This window comes from Drosophila sechellia, chromosome 3L, assembly GCF_004382195.2.
Source record: "Drosophila sechellia strain sech25 chromosome 3L, ASM438219v1, whole genome shotgun sequence".
NCBI lineage: Eukaryota > Metazoa > Arthropoda > Insecta > Diptera > Drosophilidae > Drosophila > Drosophila sechellia.
In genome coordinates this window covers 20800270-20820136 of record NC_045951.1, presented here as the reverse complement: position 1 = coordinate 20820136, position 19867 = coordinate 20800270, and the positions used below count along the sequence as shown (strand labels likewise).

At 46.3% G+C, this 19867-nt stretch overlaps 4 protein-coding genes across 8 annotated transcripts; 2 read left to right on the top strand and 2 right to left on the bottom strand.

The window, feature by feature from the left end:
* Positions 1-39: 39 nt before the first annotated feature.
* On the bottom strand, positions 40-11086 carry LOC6616435. 2 transcript variants are annotated; one of them, XM_032718645.1, is made up of 5 exons: positions 10424-11086; positions 4839-5085; positions 4639-4762; positions 2080-4544; positions 40-1979 (listed from the first exon to the last, which is right to left on the bottom strand). In XM_032718645.1, exons 1-5 carry the CDS (start codon positions 10976-10978, stop codon positions 160-162), a joined length of 5211 nt encoding a protein of 1736 aa, XP_032574536.1. In that variant the 5' UTR covers positions 10979-11086; the 3' UTR covers positions 40-159. The 2 variants fall into 2 exon arrangements, with proteins under 2 accessions (XP_032574536.1, XP_032574537.1); XM_032718646.1 differs by lacking the exon at positions 10424-11086 and having other exon boundaries at positions 4639-4781; positions 4839-5003.
* On the top strand, positions 5788-10327 carry LOC6616436. 3 transcript variants are annotated; one of them, XM_032718649.1, is made up of 3 exons: positions 5788-5982; positions 8133-8394; positions 9034-10327. In XM_032718649.1, the coding sequence occupies exons 2-3, from the start codon at positions 8329-8331 to the stop codon at positions 10069-10071; spliced, it is 1104 nt and encodes a 367-aa protein (XP_032574540.1). In that variant the 5' UTR covers positions 5788-5982; positions 8133-8328; the 3' UTR covers positions 10072-10327. The 3 variants fall into 3 exon arrangements, with proteins under 3 accessions (XP_032574540.1, XP_002040797.1, XP_032574538.1); XM_002040761.2 differs by having other exon boundaries at positions 5788-6047; XM_032718647.1 differs by lacking the exon at positions 5788-5982 and adding an exon at positions 7861-8057.
* Positions 11087-11449: 363 nt separating the features above from the next.
* LOC6616434 (TBC1 domain family member 9) lies at positions 11450-16927 on the top strand. Of its 2 annotated transcripts, XM_032717504.1 has the most exons (11): positions 11450-11493; positions 11967-12133; positions 12606-12864; positions 12922-13483; positions 13542-13690; positions 13760-15155; positions 15220-15437; positions 15496-15725; positions 15831-16181; positions 16239-16327; positions 16392-16697. In XM_032717504.1, exons 1-11 carry the CDS (start codon positions 11450-11452, stop codon positions 16695-16697), a joined length of 3771 nt encoding a protein of 1256 aa, XP_032573395.1. The 2 variants fall into 2 exon arrangements, with proteins under 2 accessions (XP_032573395.1, XP_002040795.1); XM_002040759.2 differs by having other exon boundaries at positions 15496-16181; positions 16392-16927.
* On the bottom strand, positions 16868-19831 carry LOC6616433 (pre-rRNA-processing protein TSR1 homolog). Its single transcript, XM_002040758.2, has 4 exons — positions 19646-19831; positions 18020-19581; positions 17698-17964; positions 16868-17641 (listed from the first exon to the last, which is right to left on the bottom strand). The coding sequence occupies exons 1-4, from the start codon at positions 19749-19751 to the stop codon at positions 17132-17134; spliced, it is 2445 nt and encodes an 814-aa protein (XP_002040794.1). The 5' UTR covers positions 19752-19831; the 3' UTR covers positions 16868-17131.
* Between the last annotated feature and the right edge of the window lie 36 nt (positions 19832-19867).

The following is a 19867-nucleotide window of genomic DNA, read 5'->3' as shown; positions in this document are numbered from 1 at the left end:
TGTTTTAATTAACCTTTGGAGCTAATCAAAACTATCAAATTAAAAAGAGATTATATATATTATTAATACTTTCCATAAATTTTATCCAAACAATGAGTAAAAAAGAATTTAGAGATCCATAGCCAACAAATACCAAGCGACTGTTCCTGCTAAATCCCGTCAAGCACCTCCCTCTTCGCCACCCTCCTCCTCTTCGTTCTCCACGGTGGCTCCTTCGCGCAACATCTCTACCTTGTGGATGCTGAAGTCTATGTTGTAGAATGGCACATTTAGCGTGACCACTACGCAGTAGAGGAGGACCTGTAGGTGCCGGGTGCGCAGCATGTAGGAAGCACCTTGCTGCTTGGGGAACAGTGGATGATCCTTCTCCTGGCAATCGTACATAAAGTATCCGCCATCGTGGCTGGGGCAGAACCCAATGGCCAGTGACCGCTTTCGCACACTCACAATTCCGAACTGATAGTGGCTGAAGAAGTAGATCAGGGCCTCGGATAGATTCATTCGATTGAACGTGGGGACCCGATACAGTTTTCCGTAACACACGTGCTCGATATGCACCACAAAGTTGATGGTGTCCATAGAGCAGTCGATGTTGAGGTTCTCCAGCGAGAATTCGTAGTCCTCCTTGCTGATCTGATCGATGCTCTCCTTGAAATAGGTGCTTCCGCTGACCACAATGGTGTCGAGAAGATGTGGACTCCAGTCCATCAACCGATAAACGCTGGCCGCACAGCAGGCCATCACATAGCAGCCCAGATACTGACGACCTCTTACCTCGTCCTCGAAGACAGGAGCCTCTGGATGGAGATTGCCCCACAGGGACCATAGGCGACCCTCGATCTCGACGTCGAACTTCTTTATCTTGCTGATGGGCAGGTTGCGATACTTGCCCGCCGTATTCCGTCGATTCAATCTGCTCCACACGGGCAGGCAGTTCTCCAGTTCTAGCCATCCCAGGGATTCATTGGTGGCACAAATCTCGTATTCCGGTCTGCCATACTGCTTATTTGTACATGTCATTGGGATCGAGAGATCGGTAAGCAGCTGAAGGATTCTGGCATTCGGTGCGGCCTTTTTGTGTGACAGGACATCAACCACGAAGAACCTATACTGGTTCTTCTCCTTCCAGTTCTTCACGGCACTCCGTTCGTCGATGTACTTAAGCAGGGAATCAACATCATAGAGCAGAACCCAGGAGGCAGTATTCCTTTCGGGCCACCTCTTAGGTCCCTTTGGGCATCTTTTCTTCTTCTTACCGCCCTCCTCATCGCCCTCGTTCTCCTCCTCCTCATCCTGTCCAGGTTTCTCCATACTGCCGTAGGGATCAAAGACGTGGAAGAACTCGTCGTGATAGATGGCATAACTTCCATTGGGCGTGAAGATAATCATATATTTCCGCAGGTTCAATAGCTTGCCGAACTTCTTCTTGAAGATCATGAGACCTACTTCCGGAGTGCCAGGTTTCTTCACCGGGGTAGGAGTCCACATGCCAGCCGGCTCAAAGCAACGGATCCAGATGTCAAACTCGTAATCATCAATGGTAACGTGGCGGACCACCCGTTCGAAAACTGATTCCAATTCGCAGACACCCTTGGAAATGGCCTTGGCATTATTGATGACCCTATCGATGCGGTAAGAGTTCCATTGGTTCAAGGGACGCAAGGAGCAACTGATGATGGCCAGGGCGGAGGCAAAGTAGCACGGCTTGATAGTCTTGAATGAGCCCTCGTCGCGTCCCTCGAGTGCCAGGCTGCCCTGGATCTTAAAGTTGCAGTCCTTCTCGCGCATTCTGTAGCCAAACATTATGGGACGCGGCTTGTATGCCCGGCGAACTTCCTTGGGTAACTTCTTGCCTGGTAGGTGCTTCAATTCCACCTCCTCTTCGCCTTCCTCTTCGCCCTCCTCCCCACCAAGCATGTCGTCCTCCTCGTCGCCCTCCTCGCCTTCACCCTCGTCGATGCCAATGTCCCTGTACTCGGCTGAAAGTTAAAAAAAATATGAAACATTTGTAATGAATTACTTCTCAGCAAGGATCTTCAAAGACAAAGCACACTATTTCATAATTATAGTCGCACTTACGTTTAATTCCAGCCTTGCGGTCCATGTGCTCCTGTTTGGCCTTGAGGAACATCTGTATGCGCTCTTTCTCCTTTTGGAGCTCCTCGTCGATGTAGCGCATCTTCTCCAGTCTTTGCTCGCGCAATCTCTTTTGTCTGGCCGTCTCTTGCTTGACCTCCTTATCATCATCCTCCTTTCTCCAAGGTCTAAAGCGTCCATGGAGATTATTATCCACCATTTGAACGCAGGCCACGATGAAGTTCATAACCGAACAACCCTGAGGATTGCAGCCGAATTCAATGCGCTTGATCAATGCATCTAGTTCCACAAATCGAAGAAGACAAGCTGGACCGGAACCACCCTTTCTATAGCCAATTGCATTGCAGGGAAATCCGATGAACATGTAGACAAAGTTATAGCGCTTAAAGATTACGCAGGAGAAACGCTGGCAAACGAGGAGCAGCCTATTATTGTCCACAAGTAGGTCCACAAGGACTTGGCGAAGGGGAACCATAGGCGAGGACTTGACCACCTTCTTCACCTCCAAACTGAAGTTGCTTTCGCCGATGGCAATATCCGGTAATTTCTTGGCCAATAGGCAGGCCAATATGTACTCGTAGTTTTGATAATCTTCTCCAAAGCTGTTTACTGATTCCAAACTAAACTCGATTAGTTCAGAATTCCAGGTGGACAGCTTATACTTTGCTGAAACAGCCATGGCTACCAAGGCTGCCAGGAGACCTCCCAGTTTGGCCATCTCCTCGTCCAACTGGGGAAGTTGAGTGGTTCCCACAATGATCCAGGAGCCGTCCGGTAACGCCTTGAAGTTGCTCTTGAGAGCCACCTCCTCCTCCACCGTTAACACCCTCTTCAGATCCTCCTCCTCCTCCTGACCGAGCTCATAGCCCCGCTTGATTCTTAGCCGCAGAGCCTTCAGATTCTCTTGATCCGAGCGCAGGAGGACCTTTTGGGCCGGCTTATAGAGATGTGGTCTTTTGGGTTGTGGTTCTGGCAGTTCCTTAATAATACTATTGATGATCATATTGATGAGCTCTTCTACCATTTCCTTTTCATCCACTGTGGGGAATCGATCCTCCTCCGGTATACTCTCAATACTCTTCTTCTGTTTTATCTCCGGCATTGGTGGTTCATCCGTGAAGGTGGGCAGACCCATTTGCAATCCCGGGAACCTGTTTGTCTGCGGGGTCATCACCTGCAGCGGTCGGATGCAGCCAGTCCTCACGCCATGGATAAAGAACTTACCACCACGTCGCATCTTCAGGGCATTCGTGTAGATCACGCGGACAAAGGAGTCGAAGGTGGCGTGCAATTGCAGCACGGCCAATCCCTTTATGCTATAGTCATCGGGATCCACCACCAGACCAGTTCGATTCCGCCGGAAGGGATCGAAGACATAGAAGAACTCCCTATCCCGCCATACAGCCATCACTGAATTATCGATCTGAAGCAGGGCAGATGGCCACTGGGGCAAGTTGAACAACTGGTGCAGTGCCATCGTTAGCTGGGATTCCAAATAGTTCTTGCAATCCGCCACATGACCATTGATCATGAATGGATGCTTTCGAACGGTGGCCTTAAATGCACCCATGAGGAACATTTCTGGCAGATCCACCACATTCAAGTGGGGCTTCTTGTTCTTCCAGCGTTTTCCATCCAGGCGGAACTTCTTGCGAAGGGTTTTATAGTAGGCCACACCATACCTTATGATGTCATCCACAGTGCCCGGTTTCCATAACTTGGCTAGCTCAAATTCCGAGTAAATCAGAGCTATCAATGACACAACCAGCGATGCATTCTTCTCATTTCCGGAGATTGGTTGGTGAATGCCACCTGTGGCCGCAGTTTTTACCGCAAAGTTCTCATTGACTGGCGCCCAGAGTTTGTGGTACTCCTCGTTTTCCGCCGAATTAATAGGTGGCTCCTTAAGTTTTCCATACTGAGTCAGCGATATCTCAAAGATATTGAATTCGTCCTGCGGCTGCAGATCGCTGAACTTGGTGATCAAATGGACCAAGTGCTCCGTATAGCGAGTTGCCATCAGTGAGCACTTTCCCTCCTCGAAATTCCGTTCGCAGTTTTCATCCCGTCCATTGGGATCGAAGATATAGAACGAGTTTAAGCATCGCTTCCAGATCAGCAGGAAGAGATCCCGGGACGTAAAGATGCAGGCATTGTATTTGGAGAAGAATAGGGAAAGTGCTTTGTACATATTCGGTTCGTTTTTCAAAAGTCCCGAGAAGTGTATCTTAATCTCAACGGCAGCGTCTCGTTCCGCCACCTGTTGGATGATATCGAAATCATTCACCTCTGACTTGTAGTTCAGGTCGGCGCTCCTTTTGGTCAACTTCACTCCGCGCTTTAGGATCCCATCCATAGTAGATCCCGTCCAGAAATCGGGATTCAGGCGAAAGGTCTCTACAAAAGCGACTATTATCGCACCGATTTCACTAGGCCGATAATAGTACCTGGATTTAATGTAAGAGCGAGTTATATATTTTTGGTTTTAGTTTTTTGGTAGTTTTAACTAAGTATTGCTAGCAAAGAAATAAGATTACTCACTGCAAACGGTTAGGCTCCTTCTTTGGTTCAGGATAGATGTTCCGATTCCCAAACACAATCTCAGCAGTAAACGTCTTCTCCAGCTGTTGTGGTATATTATAGAGCGTAAGTTCGCCGTCGTTTTCTGTGATATTTGGAAAAGCCTAGATTAGGAATGCAAATCTCTTGGGAAAAGATAGTTCCACCCGCTAACTACACACCATATTTGGGCAGGGAGGCGGATATGAACTCCTGATCCATATGCTCCTCTCTTTTCTGATAGCCCACATTCCAGGTCCACAGGTCCTGCGGACTGCAGCCCTCAATGATATCGAAGGTCTTGAGGTTTTCTCCTTCTAAGCCTTCTTGCAGGATTCGCGGATTGTAAGATGAAAAGGGGAGCTCCTCCAAGGGTCCAACTTCAGTTTCGTTTAGGTATATGCGACTCTTGGGGCGCTTTAGCTCCAACTGCGCAGGTTGTATAATTATATCATAACTTTTTTTTTAAAGATTGTATTAATATTCAATGAGGTCTACATGTGCAATTATTATTTGCAAATAAAACTTATAAATTCAACCGGAATAAATTGGTAACAAGAAATAAGCCATAAGAAATATTAAAACAAAAGGGGCACATAGTTAAAACCCAGATAGAGTAAGGATATGTGCAGCCAGCCAATTGAAATATTTAGTCCATTTATAGTCTTGGCTAGCGATGGATTGGGTAACATATGGCCAGTTATCAGCGCTTGGCTCTGTGCAAGCTCTGTGCTTTCACTCGGCGACTCGGTTTTCCTGGCCATGGCCATAAGCTTTTAATGCGGCTGAAAATAGCACGCATACGCCACCGATGCCCGACGCACCGTGGGTCTTTGTCTTGGTCTAGGTATGGCAATTTCAGTATTGTGTTGTATGGCAAGGTATGGTATGGATGGTATTTACGGGAGGCCTGTTTTTTCTCCTCCGCTTTTTTTTGCGCTCATCAAGAAGTTAGTTAGCGGCATAAGGTAAGCACGAAATGCCAACTAGACTGACAATAACGACCTGATGTCGCCGCGCTATATGCGGTATACGATGGCATGTGCTATATGTGTATGGGTTCGCAGTGCGTCTGTGTTGGTGAGTGTGCCTCTATGGCTGGCTGGCCACGATGACGGCCACCAAACAACAGAGGCGTCCCATGCACAGAGCAGTAAACAACGAACAGCGCTTAGTGCCACATCACGGAATCTTATCGCTCTCGTTCGTTCGGTCGACCAAAAGCCAAAAACCCAACCAGACCAAAAACCGACTAGCCCGAGACCAGAAACTCGGACCCCGAGCAAATACGAAGCTGCCTCGGCTGCAGAACAAACAAGTCATCTAGTAAGTAGCGTGCTGCAGCAACAACAGAAACAACAGGCATCCAAATCGGAGACCAGGTGAACCAGGTGAGCGGCGCAGTATCGCACTGTTATAGCATACGACCACGTCAATACCAATACTAACACCAATACCAAGGCGCACTTGCCAACAGTACAAGTCGGTTCCAATTCCAACAACGCAACCCTCTTTCCATGGGCGAGCTAGCTGGCAAAATGTCAAACTAGGCGGGGTTACGATGGGGCTCGGTGTGTTCCGCGTACGGGGACTTCAGACACATGATCATCCGCAAGGCAGGTGTGGTGGTATGTCCACTTAATTATATTTTATTTTAAGAACAATACTTTGAGAAGATAAATGCTTATATTATTCATGAATGAAGTATTATTATGTAGTAGGATCCAAGGACATGTTCTTTTCTCATTCCTTATGCAAACGAATATTCATAATACATAATTAAATGTCATTGAAATACAAGAAAATAACCATAAGTTATTAATTTCATCCAGAGACCTCATTCGAAGAAAGACAAATAGATATTAGCTAGGAACTGCTGAAGTAATTCAACTTTAAGGTAGCTCTTCCATCAAAGATGCTGAGACTGCAAAAGCAACCTTCGAGATGGCTAAAAACTCCACTTAAATTTGGTATTTGCGAGGTGCAGCCGCCCAGCGAAACTCACACACACATGCATATGGGGATAACCAGCCAAGTGTTTTGTAAGCAGCGGTCTGGCACCTCGAAAAACAGAGCTTGCATATACAGAGAAAACTTGAAAAGAGTAAACTTCATTTAATAGTTTTATAGCAAGGACCTTTTTTTAAAGAGCTAGTAGATAGCAAATAAAAAGAATACTGAACAAAATTGTTGTTCTAGTGCCTGAAACATACATAAATGCAGATAACTATACCTTTTTTGACAGTTATTTTAAAAGAAAGAATTATAGGAAATTTCTCTGTTGTCCAAATGTATTAACGATCTGGAACGATAAGAAGCTATGAACGCCCCTAAGACCTCAGAGCGAGCTTATATCAGTTCGACCACCAAACGAATCGTTGGAAGAGTAAAAGTAGAAAGGCTCTTATCTGCGACGCAAAGGTAATTAGCCAAGATAGAGCGAGGTTTTTGCGGCGAGCAATCCGACGAGGAATCGGATTTTAATCGGTAACCCAGCATATAGTCTTGCCACCCCCCACCTGGCATCGCCACGCGCCCAATCCTCCCACCGACAACAAAAATTGATACATAACAAACAACAAACGCGGCGAAACGCAAACGCAAATGACACAAGAGCGAAGCAACTGCAACCGCACTGCTTTTGCATACCATGCCCACTGCCGATGCAATAGACCAACAACGCGCACAGCAGCGGGCAAATACTCTTTACCACTCTTTAGGTGCAGATATGTATTCATATACTGGATACATAAGGTCAGCAAATTAACAAGTAGCGCCTTAAAAGTAGTCGATGTTACCAGGGTTCCCAAAGTAATTGTGGTATTTTCGGGATAAGGACTGTGATTGCAGCCATGAAAGCCATGAAAAACTGACATTATTACTAGAATTATTCTTTCTGCAGTTGATAACTACATTTGTTATTAATATAAAAAATATATTGTTTTGTATTCGCCATTCCTATTTCTATGCCAACTATAATTACTTATGGAACCCAAAATATTTTGCTTGCTTGCTTCCCTGGTTTGCCAGAATCAGCTCTAATCTCTTCGTACAGTCAGTTCATCTAAGCCTTTGCCTAGTGGTTTAATGCCCTTTTTAGTGAAAGACGCTAGTTACTTGACCTGCACTGTGAAAAAGTAACAGCTGCGTTGCTACAACAGCAAACACCATGCAAAAGGGATTGAGCATAGTGAACCGTTTTTATTTCATACGGAGCGAGCACTGAACGCACACACACACAGGCGCAGAGTAACGAAGAGCGGAACCAAGAAACAGAAACAGGGCACACAAGTGTGTTATTACTCAGTAATTGTAAAAATGTCAGAGGCGCAACAACAAAAGCTAATACAGAGGCAAAACGAATTTGAGAACGTGCCGTGTCAACAACACTCGTAAAAAAAGTGACTAATAAACGCTTAGCCATTTGCATCAACAGTATTAATATTGCTTTTATTTCTGTTTCATTACGTTTTCAGCTTCAAAAAGGAGTCTCGCACGCACACATCGCTATCTCCCTCTGACGCATGATCTAAGCGGCGCGAGAGCGGAACGACTACAGCCGTAAGAGCGCAAGAAGCTGCTGCGCAGTTATCGGAAAAGAAGAAGTGGAGAAGGAAAAGGAGGAGAACGGAAAGAGCAGAAACCTAGTTGCAATTGACTGCAACTATTGAAATGGCTGCAATTGCCGCCTTGCCAACAACAACGTTGCGTCGCAACAACAACAGCAACACCAAAGGGGTAAGTTGTCGCAAGGGGTAAAGGGGACCAGATATGTCTGTTAACTTGGCCTTTAAGTGTGGCCCTCTGAGGGTGGATTTTATAACGTGCCTCGAGTGGACACGCGGCAGTCACACCAATACATGTGTACCAAAGCATATACATACGTATGTACATCGCACGCATATCGTACATTCATTTACCCTTGAGCTGCGTGGCTTGCCACCAAGGTCCTTTACATGCACACCCTTTGCATGATCAAAACGGAGACCGTTAATCCCTTACGGCTTGTTTAGTGTTGCAGTTTGTATAGGCCACTACTGTTTTCAGTCTAATGTCAAATTCGCACACATAAATATGTGTGCACGATGTTCATACAAAGCAATAATAACATATAAATGTACAAATTATTTAGAACTTATTGGAAAAGAAATATATATATATATATATGCACATAAAAATAGGACACTCAGAGAAATAATTACTCATCCGCCCAGTAACACTTCTGCATGGAAATTTTCGTCAGGATATAGGAAGTGGTCAACAAATGTGGCATGTTCCCTAATAGTTGCAGATATCTAATAATTTATTAATTTGCTAAAAATATATTTAATACTAATCTTGGGTTAATCCTATACTCTTCCTCTCTCTATATTTTAGATTAAATCCCGTCGCAATGAGCGTAACATCCTGACATTCTACGAAAAGATTGCCGTGATCCGTTACTATGAAGAGACCAACATCTCGAGGAACAGTTTGGCCAAGATGTTCCACTGCTGCGCCACCCAAATACGTAGAATCTTGGATAAGAAAAAGGATCTGCTGCAGCAGTTGGCCACCTTAAGCGAAGCAGATGCCTCCATTATAATCGAAGAGATGACGCGCAAGCGCCGCAAGTTTGAAATGAGTGCCATTAGCTTCCTTCTACACGAGTGGGTGGAAAGGTGCATCCAAATGCACTTGAACATCAGCATAAGGAACCAAAAACTGAAGGAAACCGCCATGCGGATGGCCGCTGTCTTGAACCTGCCATCCTTCAGACCATCTTATCGATGGCTAAGCCGATTCCGGAACAAGTACAAGTATGAGGCCGATGAATTGGGCTACCAGGGCGAGAGTCCCTTGAACGGGGACCTGCCTGTCGAAGACATCATTGTGGAGTTTAAGCATGCACTGCCGAACTTCATGCAACGGGAGCTGGATAATCCAGGCGAAGCAATCTCAAAAGAAGGTGTTATGGCAGATTTTGTCAATCTCTCCAGCGAAAACAGTATGATGTCCGATCATCCAGAGGGGGATGATGAAGTGGAGCTGGTAACATGTGAGCCCACCATGATGTCCTCACCTTTCAGCACACCAGATGCTGCAGAAGGGGAAATACCTCTGCAGGCAAAGGGCGACCAGGAAAACCCGGATGCTCAAATAAACGCTGGAACCAGTACCCTTCTGAATGGGGTTTTTCCGCATCTAGCCATTATCCACCAGTTCGCTCTGATGAACTCGGATGTACAGGCATTGGAACTTATCTCCCAGCTGGGAGTGCACATGCAGCAACAGGCTGTTTCTGGAGCATATCACAACCTGTCGCTGGCGACTACCGATGGAGATGGGCAAGCCGATCCTGGAGCTATAGCTCTTTCAGAACTGCCACCGGGAAGTATTTACGCCGATATCGATGACATCGAATTGATCGAGTAAAAACATCAATGTATAACTAGGTTAAAGCTAGTCTAAATTTATGCCACAGTGTAGTCGACTGTTATATGTAATCAACAACTCGTTGATTTCACCAAAAAAAGTACTGTAGGCCTTCGATTTTAATTAAGATTAATGCCATAGCTTCGTCTATTCTTAGAACAACAACAATAAGAGATCTTACTTCATAACTTAGTTATGAATCAAATTCGATTTGATAAATAATAAACCAGCACTGCTTATAATGATCATGTTTAAATTTAATGATCCCCAGATCATTTGAATTGATGGTAATTTGGTATACGTAGTTTATTTGTATCGGGAAATATTGTTTCTAAGCTATTTCTAAACATACCATGCGTTTGTCCGGAATAATTATCATATTAGAACTGCATTCGGGGGTAGCTAGTTGTGGCTTGACCTCGCCCTCCTCCTCTTCCTCGCCCTCCTCCGCCTGTTGTTCCTCCTCGCCCATGTCCATGGGACTGTTGAGGACGACGAGATCTTTGGGACATGGCCTTTCGACCTTGGCGTCGTGCTCGACTAGTCCAAAGTCCTTTCGTGCGGCCAGAATACGCTCTCGCATCTCGGCATGGGTCTTCAGCTCCGCTGGAGTTCGTTGTGGCACGATGCACATGGTTAAGTCGTCGTAGAGGGCACATTTCTTTTTATAGGGCTTTGTGAAGCGGGACTCCTCCGCCTTGTGGTGGATGCGACGAAGCTCATCCTCGATGGTTAGCACTTGGGAGATCGTGGAGTTGGGAGGCTTTTTCTGACATACGCGATCGCGGGGCGGACAGTTCTCCGCCTTCCATTCCGGCGACGTTTCGTTGCCCAGAAAGGTACGAATCTCATAGGGATTGTTTGAGGGACTGCACTCGGCGTTCACTTCCACGAATTTTTTCAACATTTTTGCAAAACACTGACGATTTTGCAGGAGTTGAGAATAAAACTAGTAATTTTGTAGCACGACACGTTCGTTGGGCTGTGAACTTGTTATACAAATAAAAGGTTTCAGTTTCGATTTAAAGCTAAAGGCTAACTATGTAATGTATATGTTAACTTTGCGTATGGTAACTGTTAGTAGAGAATATTTTCTGTTTCTTTATCCAGCTTCTTAGAGCCAACAAGTTGTTCATCTGGAGAGAACATATATCGCTTAATTGAAGTTAGGATACACAGCATAAGCATAAGCTCCTTAATTCAAAAATCGCGCGCTAAGAGTGCACCCATTCACAATAGTTCGCTTCGTTCTTGGTGCGTTTTGTGCTTTCCAGTCAACGGGCACACTTGCCACAAAAACAACAATCAGCGCTCGATGAAGAATTAAACAAAGAGTAATTTTGTATTTAGAGCCTCGCACGGGATAAAAGCAATCAAAATGTGGATTCAGCCCAAGGAGCTGCTCCTGCCCTCGGCATTTTGGTGAGTTATTGCCCAAGTCCGCAGCCAAATCGAAGGATTGCCGAAAATCCAAATTAAACACGGCTGCATAGGTGTGTGGGTGAATTGGAATGGACGGCATGTGTATATGCAATGTTATGTTTATGGAAGACATCTCATGGAATGCGATTATCGCGAAGTGCAGGCGGCATGGGGAGCTGCCGATCACGTATTTGGACTAGGCATAAACTTCGTACTGCAGCTAGTTGAAATGCATTTGTTGATAACTAATTGAACCAAAAGTTCAAGACTCCAACTTTTCGGATCGCTTGTTCTGATTTCGAAACGCAAAAAGTGGCAGCTGTGTAAAGTCAGCTTGAAAATTGATTTCCAACTGTTTCCTGCTGCGTAGAAAAGTGCAGACACCCGCCCTTTAGAAAAAAGCCCCATTAAGTGGGGCCCTCCCCCCTTGATAAGCCGATTCTAAAAGTGAACCCTATCATTTTCGCCCACAGGATTGCCGAGATGCACTCGAGATACTTTGTCCTGCAGAAGAGACGTGGCCATGGGGAATCCCGTGGATTCGGTTCCATGTTGGTGGGCACGTACGACAGCGTGATGAACACCAAACCGGCTCCCTATCGCATCCTCCACCAGACGCCCTCGTCGGAGGTGTCTTACGGTAGGTCCAATATCTCAAACTGATCCGCTCTATCAGTTCCAGTACCTCGGGTCTATGCGGTATGTCCAGCAATCGGTGGCCGTGAATCATCGGGCTTTGACTCGCATTTATGGGAGTATGCCAATATTTCTTTCATCTACGATTCCCTCCGCGCTTACTTAAACACGGAACGGAGCTGATTACAAAAGCTGCGGAGGCTGGCTCGTTCCTTTTGTTATTCAATTTATATTATATTAAGAAAAGAAGGCGGTTGACGGAGTAGGGTACTTAAAAACCAGGCATTTTTATCTCAACATCCAAAAGCTGCTGAAATGCTTGTTATCTTAAGGTTAAGTAAAAAAATTGTTTTCAACGTATATTTGGTATCTTACTGTGCCTGTAGAATAATTAATTTCATATCCATATTGTGCTGTTATGGTTTTTAATTCGTGTTCTATAGATAAAAATATAAGTGATTAACTATTCCCTACAGAAATCGCCATTGGTATTACCCAGGATGAAATTGTTAAGGATTGGGAATGGCTGAAAGCTAATCTTTTTAAAGTGCTGGACGAGATGGAGAACGAGGACGAGGTGACCAACTTTACCATATGCAAGATCCAATCTCTGTACACGCAAAACAATCAAGATGACACTGGCGAATCGGCCGATTTCAAGGTTATGAAATCAAAGTTTAGACAGATTTTCAAAATGCCCGAGGAAGAGCGATTAGTTAACTCTTATTCGGCCACGTAAGCATATGTTCAGTATACATTAAAGGTCTCTATTTACTGAAAATTTAATTCCAGTTATGTAAAAAACAAGATACCAAGGCAGGGTCAGCTTTACATTTCGCTAAACCACGTCTGCTTCTACTCCTACATGCTGGGTCAAGAGATCAAGCGTATTATTCGCTTCGCAGAGTTGGAGGACATCAGCCGAAATGCGAATACTATCTATCTTAAAACCACCAATAACATGACCTACAACTTTACAATGCTCTTCAACGCCAGCGAGGCGCACCTATTGATTGAGCAGCTCAACAAAATGGCCATACAGCAGCTAATCCATGATCCCGATAGTCCTGTGGTCGACCACGATACTTCTAATTTCTCACGGTTGGGTTCCAAAACGTCCAAGAAACCAGTGCTACTGCGGGATTTGACAGCTCGCCAGAAATCCGAGGAGTTTCGTATTTACTTTCGATTGCCACAATCGGAAATAATTGACGGAAAGATTAAGGCCAACATCTGGACACCTTACTCAAAGCGATTCAATTCGGGCTTTATCTACTTATCGCCGAATTTCTTTTGTTTTCGTAGCGATGTAAAGGATTTGGTCAGCGTGGTTATACCCATGAAGACCATAAAGGTTCGCAGACCATAATGTACTAAACTTCGATGCATTTTAATTATTGTTTGCACTCTAGAGCGTTGAAAAGAAGGATGATGGCCAGCAACGTTTCGAAAACCAAATTGTAATTATAACATCGGAGAATGTGCCTTTCATGTTTGCTCATATCGTGGACAGAGATGTGTTGATCTTCAAGATCACAGACCTTCTGGCTCGAGTTCATGTGTAAGTATTAGATTCAAAATGTATATTGCTACATATAAGTGTTGATCCTAACAATACTATTAACCGCAGTCCTTTGAGTCGCGAACGCGCCAAATACGACATTTCGTGGAGCAAGCAGACCGCTCTGATGAACACATTCAAGACACAGTTCAGTGCAAAGATTATACAGAAGCAGGAGGAAAAGATGGTGCGCTGGGAGGCGCATTTCCGGGACTTCGGCCGAGGTATTGGAATGTTCCGCACAACAGACGTGATAAATCTAATAGTGGAGGGTATTCCCGACAAACTGCGCCAGGAGATCTGGCTGATATTCTCGGGGGCAATCCACGACAAGGAGATGAATCCCGGACTGTACGAGGATCTCGTAGAGAAGGCGGCCTGCATTAAGAACTGCTTTGCGCACGATGAAATTGATCGGGACTTGCCGCGTTCGCTGCCCGAGCATCCGGCATTTCAAAGCACCGATGGCATAGGTGCTCTGCGGAGAGTCCTTCAGGCCTATGCCCTGCGTAATCCACAAGTGGGCTACTGTCAGGCCATGAATATTGTGTCGTCGGTGTTCCTGCTCTTCTGTGATGAGGAGAATGCCTTCTGGATGCTGGCTAGTCTGTGCGAGAACCTACTACCGGATTATTACAAGGATAAAGTGGTGGGCGCCCAAATCGATCAAGGTGTGCTTAACGAGCTGGTGGAGACGCATCTGCCCGATTTGCACGGCCATCTGGAGCAGTTGGGTGTGATAAAGATGATTTCGATTTCCTGGTTCCTTACCATCTTCATGAGCGTGATCAGCTACGAGAGCTCGCTGCACATCCTGGACTGCTTCTTCTACGAGGGCGCCAAGATCATTTTTATGATTTCACTGCAGATCATTGAATGGAACAGGGACAAACTGTTGTACTGCCAGGATGATGGCGAAGCCATGCTAGTTTTGCAGAACTACCTGGAGGGAATCTACAATCCGGAGTACCAGGTTCCTCCTACGACGGACAAACGAAAGATGAAGCGTAAAGTCCGAACACAAACGGTTCAGACCCTGATTCATGAGTCATACACAAAGTTCGGCGAGGAAATCACACAGCAGCGCATCGAGGAGTTACGGAACAAGCATCGCCGTTTAACGATGCGACAGTTCGATATCGACAACGAGAAGACCATTGTAAAGGCCTACGTCCAGAATCCGTATTTCAGTCACATCGAACTGCATATGCTGCTCACCATCATCCGGGAGGAAAAGCACGCCCTTAAATCCCTGCAACAGCAGCAGCAGAAGGTTCAATGCCCGTTGTCCGAGACTCCTCAGCTGGTTTCTCAGTCGCCAAGCAGACCGATCCAAGATGCCGGCACCTTCGGAGGCAGATACGAGGCTTACAATGTCAGCTATGAGGTATTCCACACACTTTTTACGGAACTCACACCCTGGCGCAAGTGCGTCAGCGTGGACATTGGGGAAAAACTGTTCAGGGTATGTTACTGATCGTAGGATAAGAATTGGCATGAATCTGTATGCCTCTGTTATCGTTTTCCAGCTTACAGATAAGAAGGGAACTGGTGTTCTCGACTTCGGACAGCTCATCAATGCATTGGGCCTGGTCTGCTCCAACAAGAACATGGAGAAGCTGAAACTCCTCTACGTTTTGCATCTTCCGCCCCTGTTGTCCAAAGCGGAGATTGAACGATCACGTCGCCCGCGCCCACGCACAAAAGATGATGCCGAGGAGGCTTTCGAGGCGGAGGATTTCTTTGAGTAAGTGGTTTCTGAGGTCCAAACTATAACGAACTAAAACTATGCATTTCTTATTTAGTAATGACGCCTCCGAGTCGATGGAAGCGTTGCCCTCGCCCTCGGATAACAACTTTGATGCCGATGACTTTGCCCTGATTAATGCCACCCAGCATCTGCACAACCTGGCCGGAATCTCGGGCAACACATTTATGGACCTGTCACGCACTCCCAATCTGTCGCTGAACTCTAACACCTCCTCGTTGGCGCATCGTAGCTCAACCTTCTATGTGGACTTGCCGGGATTCCAGGGTACTGCAACATCCACAGATGCTGGGCGGGACGAAGACGAACTCCAGCGAGAGCTTCGCCAGCAGGGCCGTTACGAATCGATTGACACATTTTCGGATATTTCAGATCTGGGAGCGGCACGCATTACGCCGCCCGGAGCGGGAGTGGGAGCGGATGTGGCAGCCGGAGCAGCCTCGGCTGCGGCCGTTGATGACATGCTTCTCAATGTCGAGACTATATCGAATTTCTCACAGATCAGCGACCTGGTTGCGGCCACACGTCTAGAACGAGCCGACTCGAATGCCACGGACTTGCGGAGCTTGGGCAGTCTAGGCTATCTTCTGGACCAGCCGGACGAAGGCGCTTCAAATTCTCAGCACAGAATTCCCCACATGCGTAAGGAGAATTTCCAGTTGTTGTGGCGCAGTATCATAGAGATCATGGGTCTGGTCCAGGATGAAGAGATGCACAGGGCTTGTAAGTATAGACTTTAAAACGTGAAAGAACCATTCAAAACTGTTGTTCATTTTTAAGATGAGAATCTCTTGGAGCTTGGCAACAGCAATATTAAAAAGGAGCCCAGCCTGGAGAGCTTTACCCAGCTAAATATGGGTGGCGATGAGGTATGTCTTGCATTGTCTTTTCAAAGATTCCCAATAAGCAAAAGAAAACTGTATTTTCTTTCAGCAACCGGATAGCAATGGTAATCCCACCACTCCTGCCGCAGAACCCATTGGCACCACCCGTCTATTTGTGGCTCTGGAAGAGGAGCTACGTCAGGCGAGCGGAAAGTCCAGGACCACAACGACAAGCAGCGGGGACAGCAGCAGCACTAACATCTCCGAGTCCTGGCACATATCTATTAGCCAGTTTATCGCTACGGTTCTGACCGTCAATAGCATTGTAAAAGGTTTCCAAACACCCATCCAAATAAGCGAACAGATCGAGCAATTGCAAAAGAAGCGTCGCAAGTGTCTGTCCACCAATTACTGAATAATCATAGTCCCATCCCTGTCCTATGTCCTATCCCCCACAAAACTGTATTAGCCATATTCTATGAGAACCTGACCGATTCTTTATCCTTGTGCAATGCGACAAGCTTTTAAACGTATCCATGTTATATGTATGTATATTGTATTGCCTCTACCATTAAGTTAAGACAATTGTTTGTGAATATAATTCTATTATTCCTATTATACAACGCAGTCACATATAAAAAATGATCGATGCGTGTTTTTTTGTACATATTTTATGTACTTTTCGGGTGACATTTCCCGATTGGACACTTCGTACGTTTCAAACTTTTAGAGGTTAAAATGTAACAACATTAATATAAAATCAGCTTAGAAGTTATTCGCACTGTCCATCGATCACTTGTTATTTTCCATACGAGCTTGTGGGTTTTATCCATCCATTTGCACAGACCTCTACTCTTCCATGGCCACTTGCTGCGAGCTCCTCCTGTTTGCCGACGCATGTTGTCGCTCGTGCTCCGCCGTTCGCACCAGACAATCTTCATAGGTCCATTTGGGGAAGACTCTCTTGTACAGGTACATGAAAGCAGTGTCGTAGGATCGCAACTGCCCATCAAAGTAGCACTTCATGTGGCCGTGCGTGCCCAGTGACTCCTTGATGTGTCCCAGCCGTCCGCACTTGGTTCTTAGTTTCACAGGCTTGAAGTACTCCACATCCTCCTTGTAGAAGAACATGTAGCGAATAGAAGCTGACTTGCGATTGATACGCATGGGATGACCGCTGAGAACAACGCGCTTGAGAACAATGCGATCTGGATTGCAAGACAGCAGGCGTCCACGGGCAACCAGCGCCAGGGTGGAGTCGGGATTCACCTTGAAGGCCAGCACGGGTGCCGGAGGAAACTGAATCGGTGCGTAAAACGTGGCGCAAACTGTCTCGTACGGATGGAAGTAGCGTTCGAACTGGATAAACATAATCCATTAATAAATAGTCAATTACAAATTAGTACAAATATTACCTTATGCTTATCCCCATTGGTGTGCTGACTGTAAATGGGATTCACAACAAAGCGACGATAGCCGCACTGGATTATCAACTGTTCCTTAGACTTCAGCGGCACCTCCGAGTCGGGAATACGCTGCAGTACCACGTTCATTACGCACATCTGGTGCTCATGAGGTAGCATTCCATATACAATAATGTTGTCATTAAGCTGGGCCGACTTGAACGCATTCCAGCGACTTTCAGGAACATTGATAACATAAAGAGTGACGTATAAACCAGGCTGAAAGCAAAAGCATTATAAACTTATAAAACCGAATTTTTTTGAAAATCCCTACCAGCACGCCATCGAACTCCTTGGCTTCATTAAGAATCCTCCTCTTGGTGCGGTCAAAGTTCTGGAACTGATAGATGCGAGCATAGTCAGCAGGAAGATTCTCCTTGGCATCCCAAGGCGAAGTTCGAAAGGACTCTAAGCCGCGATATTTCTGGAACCTCTCGCGAGCGGGTACATCCAAAGGAGTGTCGATCTCATCGGGCCAAAGCTGATCCGTGCGTGCTTGCTGCAGCTTCTTCAGAGTCTCACGCTCCTCCTGGAAGTCCATCTGCTGATCATACTTTTCGTCGTTGATGGCAGCCTCTGAGGCCACGGACACGCTGTCCTGGAACTCCTCAGTGTCTGAGTCGCGCTTCTCGTACTCATCCTCAAAGGATTTGTTGTCGCACGACATGAAGTCCTCATCATCGTCTTCTTCGTCGTCATCATCATCTTCACTCATGTCATCGTCATCCTTACCTTCTGGGTCTTCCACTTCCTCCACATCCGGAATCCAGGCAGCCTGGTACTCGCTGTAGCCCTTGGGCACACGCTTGACCATCTTCATCTTTTTAGTTTCCGCCTGCGATGCGGCGATCTCCTCCTCGGTGGGCCACGTCTGCTCCGCGTCCATGGGGTCGGGTATGTTTTCGCTTTGGAGAGAAGTGCGCTTAGAAGGATCACTGCGATCCAAGAGACGCACGTCACTATTCTCTCCATCGCGCGATTTATCTAGCTTATACGGATCTGGAGGCGCCACCACCTGGCTTAGCTGGAAATCACCCAAACCGGGAATGTGGACCAAACCATTCACGTTTAGAGACTGTCCACGTAAGAAACCAGTAACTTCTAGGGTGCCCAGATCGTCGCTGGAATCTGAACCCAGTTTGAACTCTACCACATCGCCAAAGAGATGTGGCCGATTGGCGACGTTATGGAGGATGCGCTTCTTCTGGCCGCCAATGCGTCGCATCACATTCAAGCCTTCGCTAGCGGTGTCCAATTGCATGATCTTCTCCTCGGGTAACAGCTTGGATATGATCTTCTGAGCCGCCTGCTTGGTAGCAGGACGCCGCTTGGGATTGATTGACTCCAGATCCATGAGGGCTACCACCGGAGTGGGTATTCCCTGGGCTGACATCATGTTAAAGATCCGTTGACCCCAGCGGTCGAAGATCTCGTCATCGCCAAAGGCGGCGGAAGTCAAAAGCAGGGTGGTGTCGCAAACCTTAAGGTAATCCAGGGCAATTAGCTCATTTCCGCGACCCACAGGTGGTGTGACAAAAGCAAAACGCTGCTTGAACCTTGGAAGATTGATGTAAACAATGCCACTTGGGGATTTCTCCACGACCAGTTCGCTGTCACAGCTTTGTAGGATTTCCAATGCGGACATCGGATCAATCTGTTCGTGCATGGGTAGTACGCACACAAGAAAGGGAGCTGTGTTCTGACCACCCAGTTTTCTCTTTTGCTCCAACACCTCCTCCCTTTTGTTTTTCCGGAGCTGGTTCATCTGGTTGCGACGCTGCTCCTTGCGTTGCTGCTGCTTGTGCTTGTGGGAGATGGGCCTCAGTCCAATCTTCCCTGTGAAAGGTGAAGGCACATGTGGATTAGAACTCTGGAGGATGACATTAAGATTTCCACATACCTTTTTGGGCATTGTCTATTGCTCCTTTGGAGCGATGACGACCTGTTTTGTGAGCCTTGTTCGTTTGTTTCAGCGGCCCGGGCCGATGAAATGCATGATCCGCCATAGTTACCAGGTAATTAACTATCAAATTCCTATCTACGCTGTTTTGTTTCTCGAGATAGAGCACATGTTCTGTCGATTTAATATTTTTCTCGATAACACGACGTTTCTCTTGATATC